This window comes from Cherax quadricarinatus, chromosome 7 (assembly GCF_038502225.1).
Source record: "Cherax quadricarinatus isolate ZL_2023a chromosome 7, ASM3850222v1, whole genome shotgun sequence".
Lineage (NCBI taxonomy): Eukaryota > Metazoa > Arthropoda > Malacostraca > Decapoda > Parastacidae > Cherax > Cherax quadricarinatus.
This window is the reverse complement of record NC_091298.1, coordinates 27,354,463-27,376,196: the sequence shown is the minus strand read 5'-3', so window position 1 is coordinate 27,376,196 and position 21,734 is coordinate 27,354,463. Positions and strand designations below refer to the sequence as shown.

The following is a 21,734-nucleotide window of genomic DNA, read 5'->3' as shown; positions in this document are numbered from 1 at the left end:
CTCACGTGGGTTTACCACTTCACCCGAATTAAATAAAAATTGTTCATTCATAACCAAAATACTAATAATTATGTGTAAGTTTAGATTTGTCTGTGTCTGGAAATACCTGTCAGACACAGCAACATCCTGGGATCTTGATGAAGGGAGTTCTAGAACGCTGGACTAACCTAGAATCATGACTTACTTAACTAGTGGATTTTGTCCACCGATGACGCCGTCTGCAACTGCTTCACCTCACCTGTCTGCAGTATATAAGCCCCACTCTCTGCACATTTGCTGTACTTTTATCAATATCGATGTTATGAACACATCACCTCCATAAAATAAAGATACCCAAATGTTGGACAAGTGACTCATTCATCAACTCGTTGGTTTTCTAAACAATTTATGTAATAAAGATGACAACGTTGCTTGTTCTCTGTGTAGCAGTAATTAGCACAGAGGCCAGAATTAAAATAATTTCAGATGGTGCAAAATATGTACACAAGGCAAGTAAAAGAGAGGCAAGCATTATGAAGACCTTTATGAGAGGAAGATGTTCAGCTTGAACACCAAGCTGATACAAAGCTTGAGGGCCAAGCTTTAGAACATAACATAAAGGAGGAACACTGCAGCAGGCCTACTGACCCATACCTGGTAGGTCCTTGTCGAATCCATCCCCACTAGCAGAAATATTCCTCCAACCGATTATCAGTGTCACCGAAGGAATAAGCTTTGATAATCCTGGATGGAAAAATAAACACAGATGTTTTGCCCACACAGTGGGTTTTATCAAATCATAAACACATCTAATTAAACAAAGTTTGATGTTCATGCGACGTCATCAGTTAATAAGTGGTACTTGCTGCTTGTGTTCTCCACTCACATAAAAAATTAATTTAATATTACTTATAAGACGTCAGTTTAAATGTAAAGAAATTACTTATGTTATCATAGCTACGTCTTATGTTATCCTGTTGGATATCTCGAGAGTTATCATAAAGAAAGCTTTAATTTATGTCTTTATAGTTTGTCAGTTCTGACAAGAGTTAAAATTCTGTTTCAACGTTTATTGAATAATGTTGCTTCAAGTGTTGGCAGGTTGTGTGTTCAGACCAACCAAAGGTGAACACTGTGTGCGCTTCGACCTTGGAGAATACATGTTAAGAGTGTGTGTATGTTCATTCATGTGCCGAACATTGTGTGCTCATGGTTGGAGAGTACATGTTGAGAGTTTGTGTATCATACTCAGTAGTTGATATAGACAAATTGGAGAACAAGTATCGATGTTCACGGAAAAATACACGTAAATGCAGTATAATGCACAAACAGATCTGTTTGTCAATAAAAGACCGCATTATACCTCACTTGTGTCCATTTTTCCATCATGTCGGTATTTTATACAACTTATCTCCATCAGTATTCATGTTGGACAGGTCAAGTGTCAAGAGTTCTTAAGTCGAGCTGAGGACATCGACGCTGCTTCTCTCTCCTCAGACGACCTCATCAACCTTAAGATCTTCAAGTATGAGATGACTACATTTCTGGAGAACTCCCAATATATAAAGTGAGTAATTACAGTGGTGTGTAGCGATGCTTGTGGGGAGGAGGGTTTTTTGGTGGTGAGTAGTGGTAACAGTATGGTGGTAGTGGGTAGTGATGATGGTGTTATTATGTCAGTCTCATGCCTTGGTTACTGTAACTTCTGTCTTGTTATGTCAGTCTCATGCCTTGGTTACTGTAACTTCTGTCTTGTTATGTCAGTGTTCACCAGGCAACACGAGTGCATCCGCCTTCCCTGCCTCCCTCCCTCGCTGCTGCTGCCTCCTGCTCCCTCTCCTCCTCTTCTTCCTCCACAACAACAACAGCAACTCCCTTTTCCACATAGGAACGAGGTTGAGTTGAGCATCAGAGGCAACACCTGGGATCCTACTCTTCTAAGTTACAAACTAAACTCTTTGTTATCGTAATAGTATTTAACTTAATTGATGCCAGTGACCTTGAATTTATGATTTACTACGACACCTCCCTGAATGAAATTGACTCGCATAATGGCACTAACAGCTTTCTTAATGGAGCAACCATATATAGTTGTTAAAATATCGGAAAGTTATTAATGGCCACTTCTTATGGCAGAGCACCAAAATAAAAAAAATATCTTTAATGAGAGAGAGAAAAGTGTTAAAGTGGTTAGGAATGAGTTGGAGTTGTAAGGGAAGTACTGAACGCTGAGGGAAGAGTTGAAGGTTATAAAGTGTTGAATGACTAAGGAAGAGTTGGAGGTAATTGTGTTTACTAATAACGACGTGATTTATGTGTTCTGAGCTTCTGACAAACAGGCACGCACACGCACACGCACACGCACACGCAGGCATACACACACACACACACACACACACGCGCGCGCGCGTAGATTAGTGTTTTGTTAGACTGTGTCACACAGAAACTACTGGGATATTACCACCAAAGTTCTGCTCATCTAGCTACAAATTGGTAATTACACTGTGACCAGACGACACGGCACATGATAATACAGTCAATTCGCCCAACCTATTGTATCATATATTGTTGTGAAATAATGACTGTTTTTACTTGCATGCGTCAGGTACTTCCCTCCCGTCACCTTCCTGGCAGGACCTCAACGAGACTTCAAGGACATTGTTGAGAAGGAGATGGTTCTCAGCTCTTACAACGATTACCAGAAGCTACTCTCCAGGTACGTTAATGTTAATTTATTCATCGAGGGAAGAATCAGTGAACGAGGATCCTGATCGTCAAGAGCATCTTCAAATCAAATGTCATTGCATAGTAGTTGTGCCTTTAACAACACTATTTACTCAGTACAGATGTAATGGATGTGATAGGACACCTGTCTTTCTTCACCGCTGGTACATCAGAAACTCAATGACTCTACGGACTCTACCATTTATTCTCAAATATGGAATTGAGGGCAGAGTCGGCAGAATCACTGTTTCTAATGTCTGTGGCTAGCTGAGATGTCAGAATTGAGAGTTCAATTTTACAAGGTGACGTAAGATTAAAGGTGCTGGTATTATATGTGTATTTATGTGTATGTATATACTGTACATGTGTTGACAAAATTCCCCTTTGCCTGGTGTGTCACTCTTAAATTTTACTTGACATGTGACCTCGACATGTGACCTGACTAAAAACCTCACAACACTGGGGAGGAATTCCCAGGCTCAGTGAGTAGGGTCATATGTGTTGTTTAATGTAAGGTCATATCTTATCTTTGTAAATTTTCTGATTATTCTTACTGTCCCTTGATGTGGTCCCAAGATTAACAGGTCCAGCGCTTTACCACTGAGCTACGAGACTTCTAATGGGAAAGTTTCACAGGAGGCACTACTGTGTACTGTCTGCATCAGTGGCTACTGTCTGCAACCCTACTGTTCTTTTCCACAGCTCTGTAAGCTTTCACAGTAAATCTATCATTACCTCCCTCAAAGTCACAGTCTTTGAACTCAGTTCAAGCCGTAATGAACGACTGTCGACGAATAAATAGAAAGGTGGACGGGGAACTCGAACCGTGGTCTCGAGAACCGTGATCCTGAGAACCGTGGTCCCGAGAACCGTTGTCCCGAGAATCGTGATTCCGAGAACTGTGGTCCCGAGAACCGTGTTTCTGAGAACCGTGTTTCTGAGAACCGTGATCCTGAGAACCGTGGTCCCGAGAACCGTAATCCTGAGAACCGTGATCCTGAGAACCGTTGTCTCGAGAACCGTTGTCCCGAGAATCGTGATCCCGAGAGCCGTGGTCCCGAGAACCGTGATCCTGAGAACCGTGATCCTGAGAACCGTGATCCCGAGAACCGTTGTCCCGAGAATCGTGATCGCGAGAACCGTGGACCCGAGAACCGTTGTCCCGAGAATCGTGATCGCGAGAACCGTGGTCCCGAGAACCGTTGTCCCGAGAATCGTGATCCCGAGAACCGTGGTCCCGAGAATCGTGATCCAGAGAACCGTTGTCCCGAGAATCGTGATCCCGAGAACCGTTGTCCCGAGAATCGTAATCGCGAGAACCGTGGACCCGAGAACCGTTGTCCCGAGAACCGTGATCCCGAGAACCGTGATCCCGAGAACCGTGATCCCGAGAACCGTGATCCCGAGAACCGTGGTCCCGAGATTAACGGGTGTTAATCTCGGGATAATTTGTTTTCATTGATAAAGATGTTAAGATTTTTATTTTTGGACCAAAACTTAGAAACCTCGCTTAAACTAACGCATTTTTTTTTTTAGTTAAATTTTGTTATATATGTCATAGGTCAGTTTAAATTTAATATTACTTACATTAGATTAGATTTTGCTCCGAAGTGGCTAGTTTATTGTGCACTCCATATCCATCCTGTGGAGGGCAGCGTAAGATCATATGGATACACAATAGGCCTAGGAACTAGGCCCCAAAACGGTTTATTGGAGTACATCTGGATTTATATCTACAGTTCACTTATCTGTTACTAGCAAATTTAGGAAATTTACTTAATATATCTGGTATCTTATTTTTATTAATGAGATATCTTGACATGTCACATAGGTTATTATACTATCTCTATATTTTCCCTCAATAAGTGGACAATTAAGCACATAGTGTTCAAGATATTGGTCATAGAACTGGCCACATACTTTGCATTTGGTTTGATCATCATGTGTATCTGCCAGACTGCCAGAAGTATTTGAAACTAAGCCTAAGCCTGGCCACTACAATATTAGCCAGTGTTTACAATGCAGTTGCTACATAAATGTAGTAAGTTTCTGCCGAAATACATCTAGTTATTTTTTTTATGTGGGGACTTTGGGGGGATAATGGAAATTTTTGCTGCCCTCCTTGGCTTCTCTTGGCGCCACTCCTGCTCCGTCAGGATTTCCTGCACCTGTCAGCCTGTACACTATCCACGGCTGTCAGATACATTTCATTTACAGTGAGACACTAGGAATGTAGTAAAGGATATATACAGTACCACTAAATTTTCCCTAGTGTTGTTGGCGGCTTCTTTCTTCTATTAAATATAGTGATTAAGTCATTGTAATAATTCGTTAATCTATTTTTCATTCCTCATCTTTGTTTAGACAAAATGTATACAGCTGTATTGTGCTGCTACATTGCTCAGTAAAACACTTTCCCTTTGATGGAATGTCTTCATGCTGGTGAAGAACTTGTCTAGTATTCTAGAACTGCCCTCAGCCCCAATCCCTTCCAATCCTCGGGTGCCTTATAATATTACAAGGTTAGCTCTTAAAAAATGAATAAGTATATTGTTGTAAATGGTATGATTATTCCGACAAGATGTGGACAAAGACTCCTAATTATAGGATTGAATATTAAAGGAAAAGATTTGCTGTTAATGGCTTCTTCAGCCCTAATACAGAGGAACATGTACAGGTGACAGGCAGGTGACATTACACTAGTGGGTGGAGGAGGTAGCAGTAGTGCTGTCAGAGTACTGTAGTAAGTTGATGTTGGTATCACGTGACGGCCGTCTTTAATATGGGCAACATCTTTTCTGCCAAGAGTTTGAAAATGCTGACACTGCCAGACTTTAGCGGAATGGTGTTAGTGACAGCAGCTAAAATGGCCTTCACATGTTTTCATTAACATAAATAATTTTCATGAGTGACCAACTTGGCCTTATTCCATATCATAAGAATCCTTGACTACAAATACACCTACAGGAGGATATTATGTGTACTCCAGCGTTGACGAAAATGTATGCAGGCCACGAAAATGACTGTCACTATCATAGTTCCACAGAAGTCAGGCAGTTTCCTCGTTTCTAATATCTTTGGCAAACATAAGTTGCTCATACAGGAGATGAGAGTCACGTGATACCCACTTACTTCTCTCATACCTTTAATACTACTTCCTTCACCCTCTCTCTTCATGCCATTTAGATTTTCCCAATAAATATGGTCCCTTCTTACTGGTCTCTGTTTTAGGATTGAAAAAACATTGGTTTCCTTTAATAAATGTCCTTAACTGTACATAAGAATAAATATTTAATTAAATAAATTCTATAATCTCTTAAGAGAACAGGGCAGGGACTAGCTATGCTTAGGAGAACAGGGCAGGAACTATCTATGCTTAGGAAAACAGGGCAGGAACTATCTATGCTTAGGAGAACAGGGTAGGAACTAGCTATGCTTAAGAGAACAGGACAGGAACTAGCTATGCTTAGGAGAACAGGGCAGGAACTAGCTATGCTTAGGAAAACAGGGCAGGAACTATCTATGCTTAGGAGAACAGGGTAGGAGCTAGCTATGCTTAGGAGAACAGGGCAGGAACTAGCTATGCTTAGGAGAACAGGGTAGGAGCTAGCTATGCTTAGGAGAACAGGGCAGGAACTAGCTATGCTTAGGAGAACAGGGCAGGTACTAGCTATGCTTAGGAGAACACGGTAGGAACTAGCTATGCTTAGGAGAACAGCACAGGAACTAGCTATGCTTAAGAGAACAGGGCAGGAACTAGCTATGCTTAGGAGAACAGGGTAGGAACTAGCTATGCTTAGGAGAACAGGACAGGAGCTAGCTATGCTTAGGAGAACAGGGCAGGAACTAGCTATGCTTAGGAGAACAGGATAGGAACTAGCTATGCTTAGAACAGGGCAGGAACTAGCTATGCTTAGGAGAACAGGGTAGGAACTAGCTATGCTTAGGAGAACAGGACAGGAACTAGCAATGCTTAGGAGAACAGGGCAGGAACTAGCTATGCTTAGGAGAACAGGCAGGAGCTAGCTATGCTTAGGGGAACAGGGCGAGAACTAGCTATGCTTAGGAGAACAGGGCAGGAACTAGCTATGCTTAGGAGAACAGGACAGGAACTAGCTAGGCTTAGGAGAACAGGGCAGGAACTATCTATGCTTAGGAGAACAGGGTGGGAACTAGCTATGCTTAGGAGAACAGGACAGGAACTAGCTATGCTTTGGAGAACAGGGCAGGAACTATCTATGCTTAGGAGAACAGGGTGGGAACTAGCTATGCTTAGGAGAATAGGACAGGAACTAGCTATGCTTAGGAGAACAGGGCAGGAACTAGCTATGCTTAGGAGAACAGGGCAGGAACTATCTATGCTTAGGAGAACAGGGCAGAACTAGCTATGCTTAGGAGAACATGACAAGAACTATCTATGCTTAGGAAAACAGGGCAGGAACTATCTATGCTTAAGAGAACAGGGTAGGAACTAGGAACTAGTTATGCTTATAGCTATGCTTAGGAGAACAGGACAGGAGCTAGCTATGCTTAGGAGAACAGGGAAGGAACTAGCTATGCTTAGGAGAACAGGATAGCTTAGGAGGGCAACAGGCTTAGGAGAACAGGGTAGGAACTAGCTATGCATAGGAGAACAGGACAGGAACTAGCAATGCTTAGGAGAACAGGGCAGGAACTAGCTATGCTTAGGAGAACTATATGCTTAGGGGAACAGGGCGAGAACTAGCTTAGGAAACAGGGCAGGAACTAGCTAGGGGACAGGAACTAGCTATGCTTTGGAGAACATGGCAGGAACTATCTATGCTTAGGAGAACAGGGTGGGAACTAGCTATGCTTAGGAGAATAGGACAGGAACTAGCTATGCTTAAGAGAACAGGGCAGGAACTAGCTATGCTTAGGAGAACAGGCCGGAGCTAGCTATGCTTAGGAGAACAGGGCGGGAACTAGCTATGCTTAGGAGAACAGGGCATCAACTATCTATGCTTAGGAAAACAGGGCAGGAACTATCTATGCTTAAGAGAACAGGGTAGGAACTAGCTATGCTTAGGAGAACAGGGCAGGAACTAGCTATGCTTAGGAGAACAGGGCAGGAACTAGCTATGCTTAGGAGAACAGGGCAGGAACTAGCTATGCTTAGGAAAACAGGGCAGGAACAATCTATGCTTAGGAGAACAGGGCGGGAACTAGCTATGCTTAGGAAAACAGGGCAGGAACAATCTATGCTTAGGAGAACAGGGCGGGAACTAGCTATGCTTACGCAGGATTGTTTTCCTTTTATACTCCTTCACAAATGATGAGATTCACACATGAGATAATGTAATCTGTCAGCCTTGGCTGGGAAAATTCAGTTGGTCGATGAGAATATTGTTAAGTATTTGACTACAGGTTCGATAACAATGGAATTTATTAAGGTTCGTTCCATTGGGCTTAATGTTACTTTTACTTATGCAATATCATCTCTTTGATGGTTTATATCTCTATGGTATACTGTGGCAGTGAATTAATAAGAACACCTTGGTAACAACAACAAAAACATGTTTACACATAGGAGGTGTGAGCGTGGGCACATATACTTTAAAAATAATGGCGGGTTTACTGGCATTTCACATACACGCGCGAGCGCACGCACGCACACACACACACACACACACACACACACACACACACACACACACACACACACACACACACACACACACACACACACACACACACACACACACACACACACACACACACACACACACACACACACACACACACACACAGACACACACACACAGACACACGCACACACACACACACACACACACACACACACACACACACACACACACACACACACACACACACACACACACACACACACACACACACACACACACACACACACACACACACACACACACACACACACACACACACACACACACACACAACCCCCACCCCACAATATACAGTAGAATTCCATAGCACCCTGTCAGGACCTCCTCATCTACTCTAACAACTCTCCCCCCCCAGAATACAGTGTTGGAGAAGAAACTGAAGATATAGTACAACAACGCTGATGGTATAACGAAAAAGTGAGAGGAGTGGCAAGAAAGAATCACGGAGGCGTCACCAGACATTATAACCCTCACAGAAACCAAATTCTCAGGAATCATAAAAAAATGTCATCTTTCCAACTGGCTATCAGATCCTGAGGAAAGAAAAAGGGAACAGGGAAGGTGGAGGAGTGGCACTGCTAATCAAAAACCAATGGGATTTTGAGGAGTTGGAGAGAGGGGACAGAGGAGAAGCAAGGGACTACGTAATAGGCACAAAAGTGGTGACTGCAGTGATGTATAACCCACCACAAAATAGCAAAAGGCCATGACAAGAATATAACGAGAGCAACAGAGAGATGGTTGATGCACTTAATGAAGTGGCCATTTAGATTTTCCCAATAAATATGGTCCCTTCTTACTGGTCTCTGTTTTAGGATTTAAAAATACTGGTTTCCTTTAATAAATGTCCTAAACTGTACATAAGAATAAATATTTAATTAAATAAATTCTATGATCTCTTAAGAGAAGTGGGCAGGAACTAGCTATGCTTAGGAGAAGAGAGCAGGAACTAGCTATGCTTAGGAGAACAGGGTAGGAACTAGTTATGCTTAGGAGAACAGGACATGAACTAGCTATGCTTAGGAGAACAGGGCAGGAACTAGCTATCCTTAGGAGAAAAAGGGTAGGAACAAGCTATGCTAAGGAGAACAGGACAGGAACTAGCTTTGCTTAGGAGAACAGGGCGGGAACTAGCTATGCTTAGGAGAACACGACAGGAACTAGCTATGTTTAGGAGAACAGGGCAGGAACTAGCTATACTTACGAGAACATGGTAGGAACTAGCTATGCTTAGGAGAACAGTGCAGGAACTAGCTATGCTTAAGAGAACACAGTAGGAACTAGTTATGCTTAGGAGAACAGGACAGGAACTAGCTATGCTTAAGAGGACAGGGTAGGAACTAGCTATGCTTAGGAGAACAGGGTAGGAACTGGCTATGCTTAGGAGAACAGGACAGGAACTAGCTATGCTTAGGAAAACAGGGCAGGAACTAGCTATGCTTAGGAGAACAGGACAGGAACTAGCTATGCTTAGGAGAACAGGGTAGGAACTAGCTATGCTTAGGAGAACAGGACAGGAACTAGCTATGCTTAGGAGAACAGGGCAGGAGCTAGCTATGCTTAGGAGAACAGGCAGGAGCTAGCTATGCCTAGGAGAACAGGGCGAGAACTAGCTATGCTTAGGAGAACAGGGCAGGAAATAGCTGTGCTTAAGAGAACAGGGCAGGAACTAGCTATGCTTAGGAGAACAGGGTAGAAACTAGCTATGCTTAGGAGAACAGGACAGGAACTATCTATGCTTAGGAGAACAGGGTGGGAACTAGCTATGCTTAGGAGAACAGGACGGGAACTAGCTATGCTTAGGAGAACAGAGGACGAACTATCTATGCTTAGGAGAACAGGGTGGGAACTAGCTTTGCTTAAGAGAAAGGGCAGGAACTAGCTATGCTTAGGAGAACAGGGCAGGAACTAGCTATGTTTAGGAAAACAGGGCAGGAACTATCTATGCTTAGGAGAACAGGACAGGAACTAGCTATGCTTAGGAAAACAGGGCAGGAACTATCTATGCTTAGGAGAACAGGGCAGGAACTATCTATGCTTAGGAGAACAGGGCAGGAACTAGCTATGCTTAAGAGAACAGGGTAGGAACTAGCTATGCTTAGGAGAACAGGGCAGGAACTAGCTATGCTTAGGAGAACAGGGCAGGAACTAGCTATGCTTAAGAGAACAGGGTAGGAACTAGCTATGCTTAGGAGAACAGGGCAGGAACTAGCTATGCTTAGGAGAACAGGGCAGGAACTAGCTATGCTTAGGAGAACAGGGCAGGAACTAGCTATGCTTAAGAGAACAGGGCAGGAACTAGCTATGCTTAGGAGAACAGGGCAGGAACTAGCTATGCTTAGGAAAACAGGGCAGGAACAATCTATGCTTAGGAGAACAGGGCGGGAACTAGCTATGCTTAGGAAAACAGGGCAGGAACAATCTATGCTTAGGAGAACAGGGCGGGAACTAGCTATGCTTACGCAGGATTGTTTTCCTTTTATACTCCTTCACAAATGATGAGATTCACACATGAGATAATGTAATCTGTCAGCCTTGGCTGGGAAAATTCAGTTGGTCGATGAGAATATTGTTAAGTATTTGACTACAGGTTCGATAACAATGGAATTTATTAAGGTTCGTTCCATTGGGCTTAATGTTACTTTTACTTATGCAATATCATCTCTTTGATGGTTTATATCTCTATGGTATACTGTGGCAGTGAATTAATAAGAACACCTTGGTAACAACAACAAAAACATGTTTACACATAGGAGGTGTGAGCGTCGGCACGTATACTTTAAAAATAATGGCGGGTTTACTGGCATTTCACATACACGCGCGAGCGCACGCACGCACGCACACACACACACACACACACACACACACACACACACACACACACACACACACACACACACACACACACACACACACACACACACACACACACACACACACACACACACACAGACACACACACACACAGACACACACACACACACACACACACACACACACACACACACACACACACACACACACACACACACACACACACACACACACACACACACACACACACACACACATACACACACACACACACACACACACAGACACACACACACACACAGACACACACACACACAGACACACACACACACACACACACACACACACACACACACACACACACACACACACACACACACACACACACACACACACACACACACACACACACACACACAACCCCCACCCCACAATATACAGTAGAATTCCATAGCACCCTGTCAGGACCTCCACCTCTACCCCAACAACCCCTCCCCCCCAGAATACAGTGTTGGAGAAGAAACTGAAGATATAGTACAACAACGCTGATGGTATAACGAAAAAGTGAGAGGAGTGGCACGAAAGAATCACGGAGGCGTCACCAGACATTATAACCCTCACAGAAACCAAATTCTCAGGAATCATAAAAAAATGTCATCTTTCCAATTGGCTATCAGATCCTGAGGAAAGAAAAAGGGAACAGGGAAGGTGGAGGAGTGGCAATGCTAATCAAAAACCAATGGGATTTTGAGGAGTTGGAGAGAGGGGACAGAGGAGAAGCAAGGGACTACGTAATAGGCACAAAAGTGGTGACTGCAGTGATGTATAACCCACCACAAAATAGCAAAAGGCCATGACAAGAATATAACGAGAGCAACAGAGAGATGGTTGATACACTGGCTGAAGTGGCCAGAAGGGCCCATATGGGCCCTTTTGTGACTGGGTGATTTCAGTCACAAAGAAATCGACTGGGATAGCCTGGAGCCACATGGGGGCCCAGAAACGTGGAGGGCTAAGATGTTGGAGGTGGTATTTGAAAACATCATGCTCAATACATTAAGGATACTACCAGAAAGAGGGAGAACATGGAACAGCAAGACTGAACCTTGAGCAGCGCAGATATTGAGGACATATGAAAGGCCCTTCGGAGCCAGTGATCATGTGGTTGTAAGCTTCGAATACATAGAGTTACAAGTGGAGAGGGAAGCAGGAAGTATGAAGCCAGACTACAAGACAGGGGACTACACAAACATGAGGAATTTCCTGCACGAGGTCCAGTGGGACAGAGAACTGGCATGAAAACAGTGAATGAGATGTTGGAATATGACAACAATATGCAGAGAAGCGGAGGAGAGGTTTGTACCCAAGAGCAACAGACACTGAGAAGACAAGGACGAACCCTTGGTTCACCCAAAGGTGCAGAGAGGCTAGAAATACTTTTTACAATCCAAAAAGGGACAACCAGCCTTATTCAACTAAAAATATGTTGGTTCTCCCTTACCATGAAAACTTGGTTGATATGCCTTCTCTTCTTAAGACTTTTAATATTAAAGTTGTATTCAAAAATCTTGATACAGTAAAAAAACTTTTGATAAAGAATTCCCCCCAAAATGCTGATGGATGTGTCTATAAGATTCCTTGTAAAATTTGCGATAAAGTTTATTACGGTCAAACTGGTAAAAATCTCGAACTAAGATTAAAACAACATAAATATAGCATTAGAACTGGACAAGATTCCAATGCTCTATTTATTCATGTAAGAGATTTTAACCATCCAAATGATTTTCAAAAAGTTGAGAAAGTAGTATCAAGCAAGTCCATGGTCGACAGGAATATAATTGAATCTTGTTTCATAAAAAGCAGTTTTGACAATAATATGAATATTTCCTTTGGTTTATATAAATTAGATCCATTTATAATTAATAGAATTTGGGAAGAATTTAATAATACACTGGACAAATAATTTTTAAATTTTCTTGGGTAGAATAGTTTGTGGGTGAGTTGTGCAAAGGACCTATCCAAGTTGGGTCGGCGCGCGTCAGGTGTTTAACCGTTGTGGGATCTGATAGTGAGGTGCTGGCCTGACCCCTTATATAGCTTCCTTGTATGCTTTACTTTCATAGTTCCTTGATAATGTGAGTAGTCACGAAAGCGCTTGGAATTTCTCTATTTTTTCAGAGTGGTTGTTTTGTATATATTTTTTTTTTTTTTTTTTTTTATTATCACACCGGCCGATTCCCACCAAGGCAGGGTGGCCCGAAAAAGAAAAACTTTCACCATCATTCACTCCATCACTGTCTTGCCAGAAGGGTGCTTTACACTACAGTTTTTAAACTGCAACATTAACACCCCTCCTTCAGAGTGCAGGCACTGTACTTCCCATCTCCAGGACTCAAGTCCGGCCTGCCGGTTTCCCTGAATCCCTTCATAAATGTTACTTTGCTCACACTCCAACAGCACGTCAAGTATTAAAAACCATTTGTCTCCATTCACTCCTATCAAACACGCTCACGCATGCCTGCTGGAAGTCCAAGCCCCTCGCACACAAAACCTCCTTTACCCCCTCCCTCCAACCCTTCCTAGGCCGACCCCTACCCCGCCTTCCTTCCACTACAGACTGATACACTCTTGAAGTCATTCTGTTTCGCTCCATTCTCTCTACATGTCCGAACCACCTCAACAACCCTTCCTCAGCCCTCTGGACAACAGTTTTGGTAATCCCGCACCTCCTCCTAACTTCCAAACTACGAATTCTCTGCATTATATTCACACCACACATTGCCCTCAGACATGACATCTCCACTGCCTCCAGCCTTCTCCTCGCTGCAACATTCATCACCCACGCTTCACACCCATATAAGAGCGTTGGTAAAACTATACTCTCATACATTCCCCTCTTTGCCTCCAAGGACAAAGTTCTCTGTCTCCACATATATATATATATATATATATATGTATATATATATATATATATATATATATATATATATATATATATATGCTTGTACATGTATGTGTAGTGTGACCTAAGTGTAAGAGGAAGTAGCAAGACGTACCTGAAATCTTGCATGTTTATGAGACAGAAAAAAGACACCAGCAATCCTACCGTCATGTAAAACAATTACAGGTTGTGTGTGTGTGTGTGTGTGAATATTGTTAAGAGTGTGTGAGTGATGCTTTGGTAAGATAGGCAACAATCGATCATTTACTTCTAGCAGTGTCAGAAACATCACAGTTTTGCTTATTTCCTGATGCAGTGTCAATATGAGTAGAAGGTAGTCTTGTATTGTTTTATGGTCAGGTGTGTCAGAGATATTAGAAAACACACAATGAAATCCTTGTGAAGACCTGCTTGCTGTCTGTGCTGTTGTGAAGAATTATCTAGTGCTTTCCGGATTCCCATATCTCAGCATGTTAGTACTGAACAGTGATATAGGAGTCACTCCTGGAATGTCCATTGTAGTTGCCTTCACCTGTTGCTCGCTTGTTTGGGTTCACCGATAAAAAAAACAATGTATACAATGAGTAGTCTTCTGAACATAATAAGCCCGACAATTTTATCTACTCTTTCATTTTTGGCTCCTTAATAATTTTGATGAGATACTGTTTGATTAGCTTCAGCTATATATAGCTGTATATAATAACTGCATCAAATTTCTCTTTCTCTAGTTAACAGTCCGGTTTGAGGCTGGTACCTCCGAATCATGATGTTGAATGTTGGTTAAACATTACAGAATATGTAAATAAGTTTCTATCACTCATTAAAATACCCTCCTAATGCTTTATTGCTTACGTGGCAATTTATTTATATGATATTAAAAGAGTAATAGTTTGTCCATATTATTAGAATACTATTTTCTCGTCTTGAATACGAACATTTAATGTCATCTGTTTTAAATATTGTGGGGTTTTTTTAATCCCGTTTATTATCCTCATAGCAAGACAGATTGAAACACACGTCATAGTTTTGTATCAGTTGCAGATGACACTAAAATAAGCATGAAAGTCACTTCGGCAGAAGATACTGAAAAACTGCAGAAGATAAAATAAGTGTGTTCTCGTGGACTGTGGTGATAATTCCAGCTGTTTAGGTATGGAAAGAATGAAAACTCAGAAGGGATACTGCATACAATGCTCAAAGAACGAAAGAAACACGTAAAAGACTTGGAAATAAGTTTTTTTCAGCTGATCTTTCTTTCACAGAACACAATAAGAACAACGTCATGACAGCCAGGAGGATGACGGGGTGGATAATGAGAATTTTCAAAATATGGGAAATAATGCCAATGGTGACAATTTTGCGCTTCCTCATATGGAATATTGCTCAGTGTTGGCGGCCCCGTTCATGACAAGAGAAATATCAGAGCTGAAACGGATGCAGAGATTGTTTACGGCCGCATAGAGCCAATAAAACTTTTAAAATACTCGGAACGCGTTAAAGTTTTAACTATGTATTCACTAGAGCAGAGGAAGAGATATACATGGTAATACATTGTCCAAAATCTGCACACTGTCATAACAAAATTCTAGAGTGAGACATATAGGAAGTGTAAAATAAACCCAGGGGTGTAGCGGGCACAATTAGGGAAAACTGTACCAACATTTGTGGTCCCAGACTATTCAACATCTTACCAAAAGATATAAACGCTGGGACAGGTTTAGAAGTCTTCAACAAGAAATTGTACAAGTATCTTCCCCAGTGGCAGGAAACGAAGAAAGAAAATGGAAGGAAATAAAAATAGCCCACCTTGGAGCCTTGTTGGACTGGAGGAACAGCCAGTGGCCCCCCATGGCCCTCCAGAACCACAACTACTGATGCCAATACCAAAATCCCCCCAACAAACACAGAATACAACCTCGTTTATATTTGCTAATATACAGGACCTTAAGCCATCCACCAACAACAAAATACTTTTTATCAGTGGACTTCTAGAGGATTCAAATGCGATGTTTGCAGCCTTCACAGGGACCCACACAAAAGATCACTTTGACAACGAAATATGGATAAATGGGTACAGCCTTTTTAGATGCGACAGAAAGAACAGGCAACAAGGGAGAGTTGGCCTCTATGTCAACGAGTCGCTCATCTGCACGGAAATGCTGAACACCACAAATGATGTAGTCGAAGTTCTAATAATAAAGATCGAGAACCAAAATCTAGTCACTGTTGTTGTATATAAGCCACCCGATGCAAGCTCCCAACAGTTCAAGGAACAGCTACTGAAAATTGATTGCTGTCTGGAAAGCCTTCCAGTTCCATCCCCAAACATCTTTCTGCTTGGTGATTTCAACCTAAGGCATACCAAATGGAAGAATGTAGCAAATAATGTTATAGCAGAAACAATCCCTGGAGGCAGAACAGATTAAAGGTCACACACACATGAGCTACTAAATCTCTGAGATAAACACACCCTAAGCCAGCAGATAGTGGAGCCAATAAGACTGGAAAACACTTTACCTAATCTTCACAAATAATGAGGACCTGGTAGAAACATAAAAATATTAAAAATAACTAATTCTGATCACAATCTAATCGAAGTACAGACATGCACAGGGGTCCTGATCAGCGAAATGTACGTAGCTGTTAAGGTGTCTTAACAAAATACAACTTCAACAACAAGAACATCAACTGGGACCAGGAGAACCATGTCCTAAATGAAACATGTTGGGAAAATATCTTAAATAACATGGATCCAAAGATCAACTTCCTAGCAGCTGAAGTATGTTCAAGGCATATTCCCCAAAGAAGGAGGAGAAGAAGTAAACTGGAGAGAGAAAGGCATTTCCTCTACAGAAGACAGCGAAGAATCGCTGAGCTCCGCAAGAACGCTAGTCTATGTGATACACGGAAGGAAACGCTGACCAGGAGAGTGGAAAGTATCGAAGTTAAGTTAAAGAACTCATATACAGAACTCAGGAGAGACAGGAGGAGTTAAAAGCAATTAGTGAAATTGAAAGAAATTTGAAATATTGCTTTCCGTATGTCAAAAACAAGGCAAATACCACATTTAGTATCGGCACTTGCTCAGACAAGATGGGACTTACACAGAAGACAACAAAGAAATGAGTGAAATACTGAAATCCCAATACGACTGTGTTCAGCGAGCCACTAATCAGTCTAAAGATCGACAATTCAGATGGTTTTCTCATGAATGAGCCTGAAAACTCCATCAATGTATGCCAGATTTCCGACATTACCCTAACACTGAGAAAGCCATTGACAACATGCCCATGCACTCAGCCTCAGGCCCAGACTCGTAGAACTCTGTGTTCATTAAGAACTGCAAGAGACCCCTTTTGCGTGCCCTAAGTATACTATGGAGAAGGAGCTTAGACATGGGTGAAATTCCACAGTTACTAAAAACAACGGATATAGCCCCACTCCATAAAGGTGGCAGCAAAGCATTAGCTAAGAACTTTAGACCAATAGCTCTAACGTCTCACATCATAACAATCTTTGAAGAGTGCTAAGAGACTAACCACTTGGATTCCCAAAATCTGTACAATCCAGGGCAACATAGGTTCAGAGCAGGTCGCTCCTGCCTCTCGGAACTACTGGACCACTATGATATGGTCTTGGATGCACTGGAAGAAAAAGAATGCAGATGTAATATACACAGACTATGCAAAAGCCTTTGACAAGTGCGATCATGGCGTAATAGCCCACAAAATACGTGCCAAAGTGGAGAGATGGATCTTCAACTTTCTATCCAATCGAACACAAATAGTGAAAAGCTCTGTTCTACAAGGTACAGTACTCGCCCCATCCTGTTCCTCATCCTCATATCAGACAGAGAGATATAATCCACAGCACAGTGTCACTGTTTGCAGACGATACTAGGATCTACATGAGACTGTCATCTATTGAGGACACGGTTAACCTCCAAGAAGATATAAATCAGGTTTTCCAGTGGGCAACGGAAAACAGTATGATGTTCAGTGAAGACAAATTCCAACTACTCTGTTATGGAAAACTGGAGGAGATAATAGCTAGAACTGAGTATACTATAAACTCTGATCATACCATAGAGCGAAAAAATGATGTGAGGAACCTGGGAGTGGTAATGTCTGAGGATCTCACTTTCAAGGATCACATCAGTGCCACGATCACAACTGCAAAGAAAATGATAGGATATATATTGAGAACGTTCTAAAGAAAAGATGCCAAGCCATTGATGATCCTTTTCAAATTACTTGTTCTCACTAGGCTGGAATATTGCTGTGCATTAATATCTCCGTTCACAGCAGGTGAAATTGCCGATCTACAGAGTGTACAGAGAACCTTTACTGCACATATAAGTTCCGTCGAACACCTCAACTACTGGGAACGCTTGGAAGTACTTGACTTGTACTCGCTGGAACGCAGGCGAGAGAGAGATATATCATAATCTACACCTGGAAAATCCTGGAAGGAATGGTCCCGAATCTTCACACAGAAATCACTTCCTACGAAAGTAAAAACTGGGCAGGCAGTGCAAAATACCCCCGATGAAAAGTAGGGGCGTCATTAGTACACTGAGAGAAAACACCATCAGTATCCGGGGCTTAAGACTGTTCAACTGCCTCCCACCATGCATAAAGGGAATTACCAATAGCCCCCTGGCTGCCTTCAAGAGGAAACTGGACAGATACTTAAAGCTGGCACCGGATCAGCCGGGCTCTGGTTCGTATGTTTGATTGATCAGGTCCTGATCCACCGGTGGCCTGGTCGTGGACTGGGCCGCGGGGGCGTTGATCCCCGGCACAACCTCCAGGTAGATTCCTCCAGGTAGGTGCCAGATCTACCAGGCTGTGATAGATATGGGAATCAGCAAACGAGGTAGAAGCACCAAGAGTTCCTCCAGTAAATCTAATCTTCCGTTTAACTAGTTTCCTCTCCACCACTGTCCAGCAATTTCATTTTCCTTCATCCTCGTTGACTTGAAGATTGCTACAAATCCTTGTTTACATTGTTCTCTTGGTTACATAGAGAGAGTTCTCTTCGTCTCACCATTTCTTAAAGCACCCAGGCTACACAAGATATAGACCAACTCTATTTCTCAGTCAGTGCCTCACTATATTCTTGTTAAATCAAAATTTATCTAACCTTACACCATTGCTACTTCGAGTTTAATCTGATTCTGATATTTTCAACATATTCCTTCTTTATTCATATTTTCGATTTCCATTATTTAAATATATACCTTTTGATTTTACGCCTCTGTAGTGAGTGAAAGTTCAGTTCAGTAAAGATAATATTGTTTGAGAGGCTTCTGATATAGGAAGCAGATTTTGTCAGCCTTGTAAAGAAGAAGAGACACACTTTAGAAAACAAGGGACAATGTTTCAATCTGTTTAGATCCTTTTCAAGCCATGACTTGATCAACATCTTAAAAAGAGGTCGAAACGTGTGGCACAGTCAAGGTTTGCTCTGCACTGTGTCTACCGCTTCACTAAGGTCGATAACTCGACATTTATATCCAATTTGTCTTCCTTGTTTGTATGGTTTTTTTCTTTACTACGAAGTTGACTCATTCTTCAGCTTTTAAACGATCATGTTATAAATGAGGCTCTGACATCAATTGAAACTTTTAAAACATGAACATTCTCTGTACCAAGCCAAGAAGTTAAATAACCTTAATTAAAACTAATCCTCTCTTGTCTAGGCGCAGTGTGTTTATTTTTATCTGCCATATATGGACCTGCACCTTTGTATGTATATACTCAGTAGTTTTTCACATTTATAAACAAATACGTAATGAACACAATGGTCTTACATATACGTAAGCGATGTTCAACAGTTCATCTACCTGTAGTATACCTGGAGAGGGTTTCTGGGGTCAACGGCCCCTTGGCCTGGCTGAGACCAGGCCTTGTGGTGAATCAGGGTCTGATCAACCAGGCTGTTAATGATGGTCGCACGTAAACCGACGTAAGAGCCATAGCCCAGCTGATTAGGTACTGACTTTAGGTGCCTGTTCAGAGCCTTCTTGAAGACAGCCAGGGGTCTATTGGTAATCCCCCTTATGTACGCTGGGAGGCAGTTGAACAGTATTGGGCCCCTGACACTTACTGTGTTGTCTCTTAGTGTACATGTGGCGCAGCTGCTTTTCATTGGGGCATATTGCGTCTCCTGCCGAGTCGTTTGGTTTCGTTGGTAGTGATTTTCTTGAGCAAGTTTTGTACTAATCCCTCTAGGATTTTCCAAGTGTATATTATCACGTATCTCTCTCGCCTGCGTTTCATGGAATACAAATCAAGGGACTTCAACAGTTCCCAGTAATTTAGGTGCTTATGTATGCCATGAAAGTCCTCTGTACACTTTCCAGGTCAGCAATTTCACCTGCCTTGATGGGGGCAGTTAGTGAAGAGCAATATTCTAGCCTAGAGAGAACAAAAGTAAAGAAAGAACAACCTTTGATTACGATAGGTTAATGGAACTATGAAATATTCTAAGGGAAAAAATATTTGATTAGGTTGGTATTGATGGTAAGGAGGTGTTGGTATGTTACCAAACAAACTTAGAGGGTGCAGACGCTTAAAGAAAGACAGGAAGAGAGATGTATGTGAGGAAAGAGAGGAAGGGGATGATGAGTGTGTGTGAGGAAAGAGAGGAAGGGGATGATGAGTGTGTGAGGAGAGGAAGGGGGACGTGTGAGGAAAGAGGGTTGGTTGGTAAGGTTTTTCAAGAAACAGAAGTGTATCCTGAAGTGGGTCTTAGTTATATGATGACTCGCCACTGTAGCTTTTGGTCATTTGACAGAGGCCTTCCGCTGGCTTACCGGTCCACTCTTTTAAAAATTATGGTCATTGATATAACCATTTGTAGTATTTAACGAAAGAGGGGAAGGGGATGAATGTGTGAGGAAAGAGGGGAAGAGGGGATGAATGTATGAAGAAAGAGGGGAAGGGGGATGAATGTGTGAGGAAAGAGGGGAAGGGGGATAAGTGTGTGAGGAGAGAGGTGAGGGGAAGAGTTGAAGAGGTAGTTGAGGATGATATTGACATATTCAGTCAATGATGAATATACAGTTGTTACAGTAGTAGCTTAAGTAGTAGAAGAGTCGTATTAGTAGTAGTGGTGGTAATAGTAGTAGTAGTAAAAGTAAAGTATTAGTAGTAGTAACTGAAGAAGTAGTAGTAATAGTAGTTTTAGTAGTGGTACAGCAATACAGTATTAGTAGTGATAGTAGCCTTGATGCAAAGTAGTATTACTAATAACGCTTGTAGTAGTCGTAGTACTAGTAATAATAATAACAGCAGGGGTAACTGTAGCAGTTATAGTACTGTAATGCCAATAAATTAAGCCACAATAGTTAAACTCGTAATAGTAATACAGACGTTGTATCAATAATAGCAGTAACATATTTTATTTATCATTGTCTTTCAATACTCGTGTAAATATATATAACAAGAGGATCTACTTAATATTCACATGGCATATACTCAGACAGTGTTTTATCACGAGTCATTAAGTAGTCATTTTTTTTTTTTACCTCACCATTGCTTAAAACTGGTTGGCAGCCTCTCGCGGTAGCCTTTTTAACATCATTGTTTTCTCAGTAACACCTC

At 42.0% G+C, this 21,734-nt stretch overlaps 1 protein-coding gene across 2 annotated transcripts in view; it reads left to right on the top strand.

The window, feature by feature from the left end:
- LOC128686732 (uncharacterized) overlaps positions 1-21,734 on the top strand; it is a 271,648-nt gene that overhangs the window by 207,406 nt on the left and 42,508 nt on the right. For both annotated transcript variants that reach the window (XM_053773758.2, XM_070082374.1), the window contains exons 4-5: positions 1,416-1,546; positions 2,585-2,695. In XM_053773758.2, the coding sequence (XP_053629733.2) occupies positions 1,416-1,546; positions 2,585-2,695 (242 nt within the window). The remainder of the gene's footprint in view (positions 1-1,415; positions 1,547-2,584; positions 2,696-21,734) is intronic.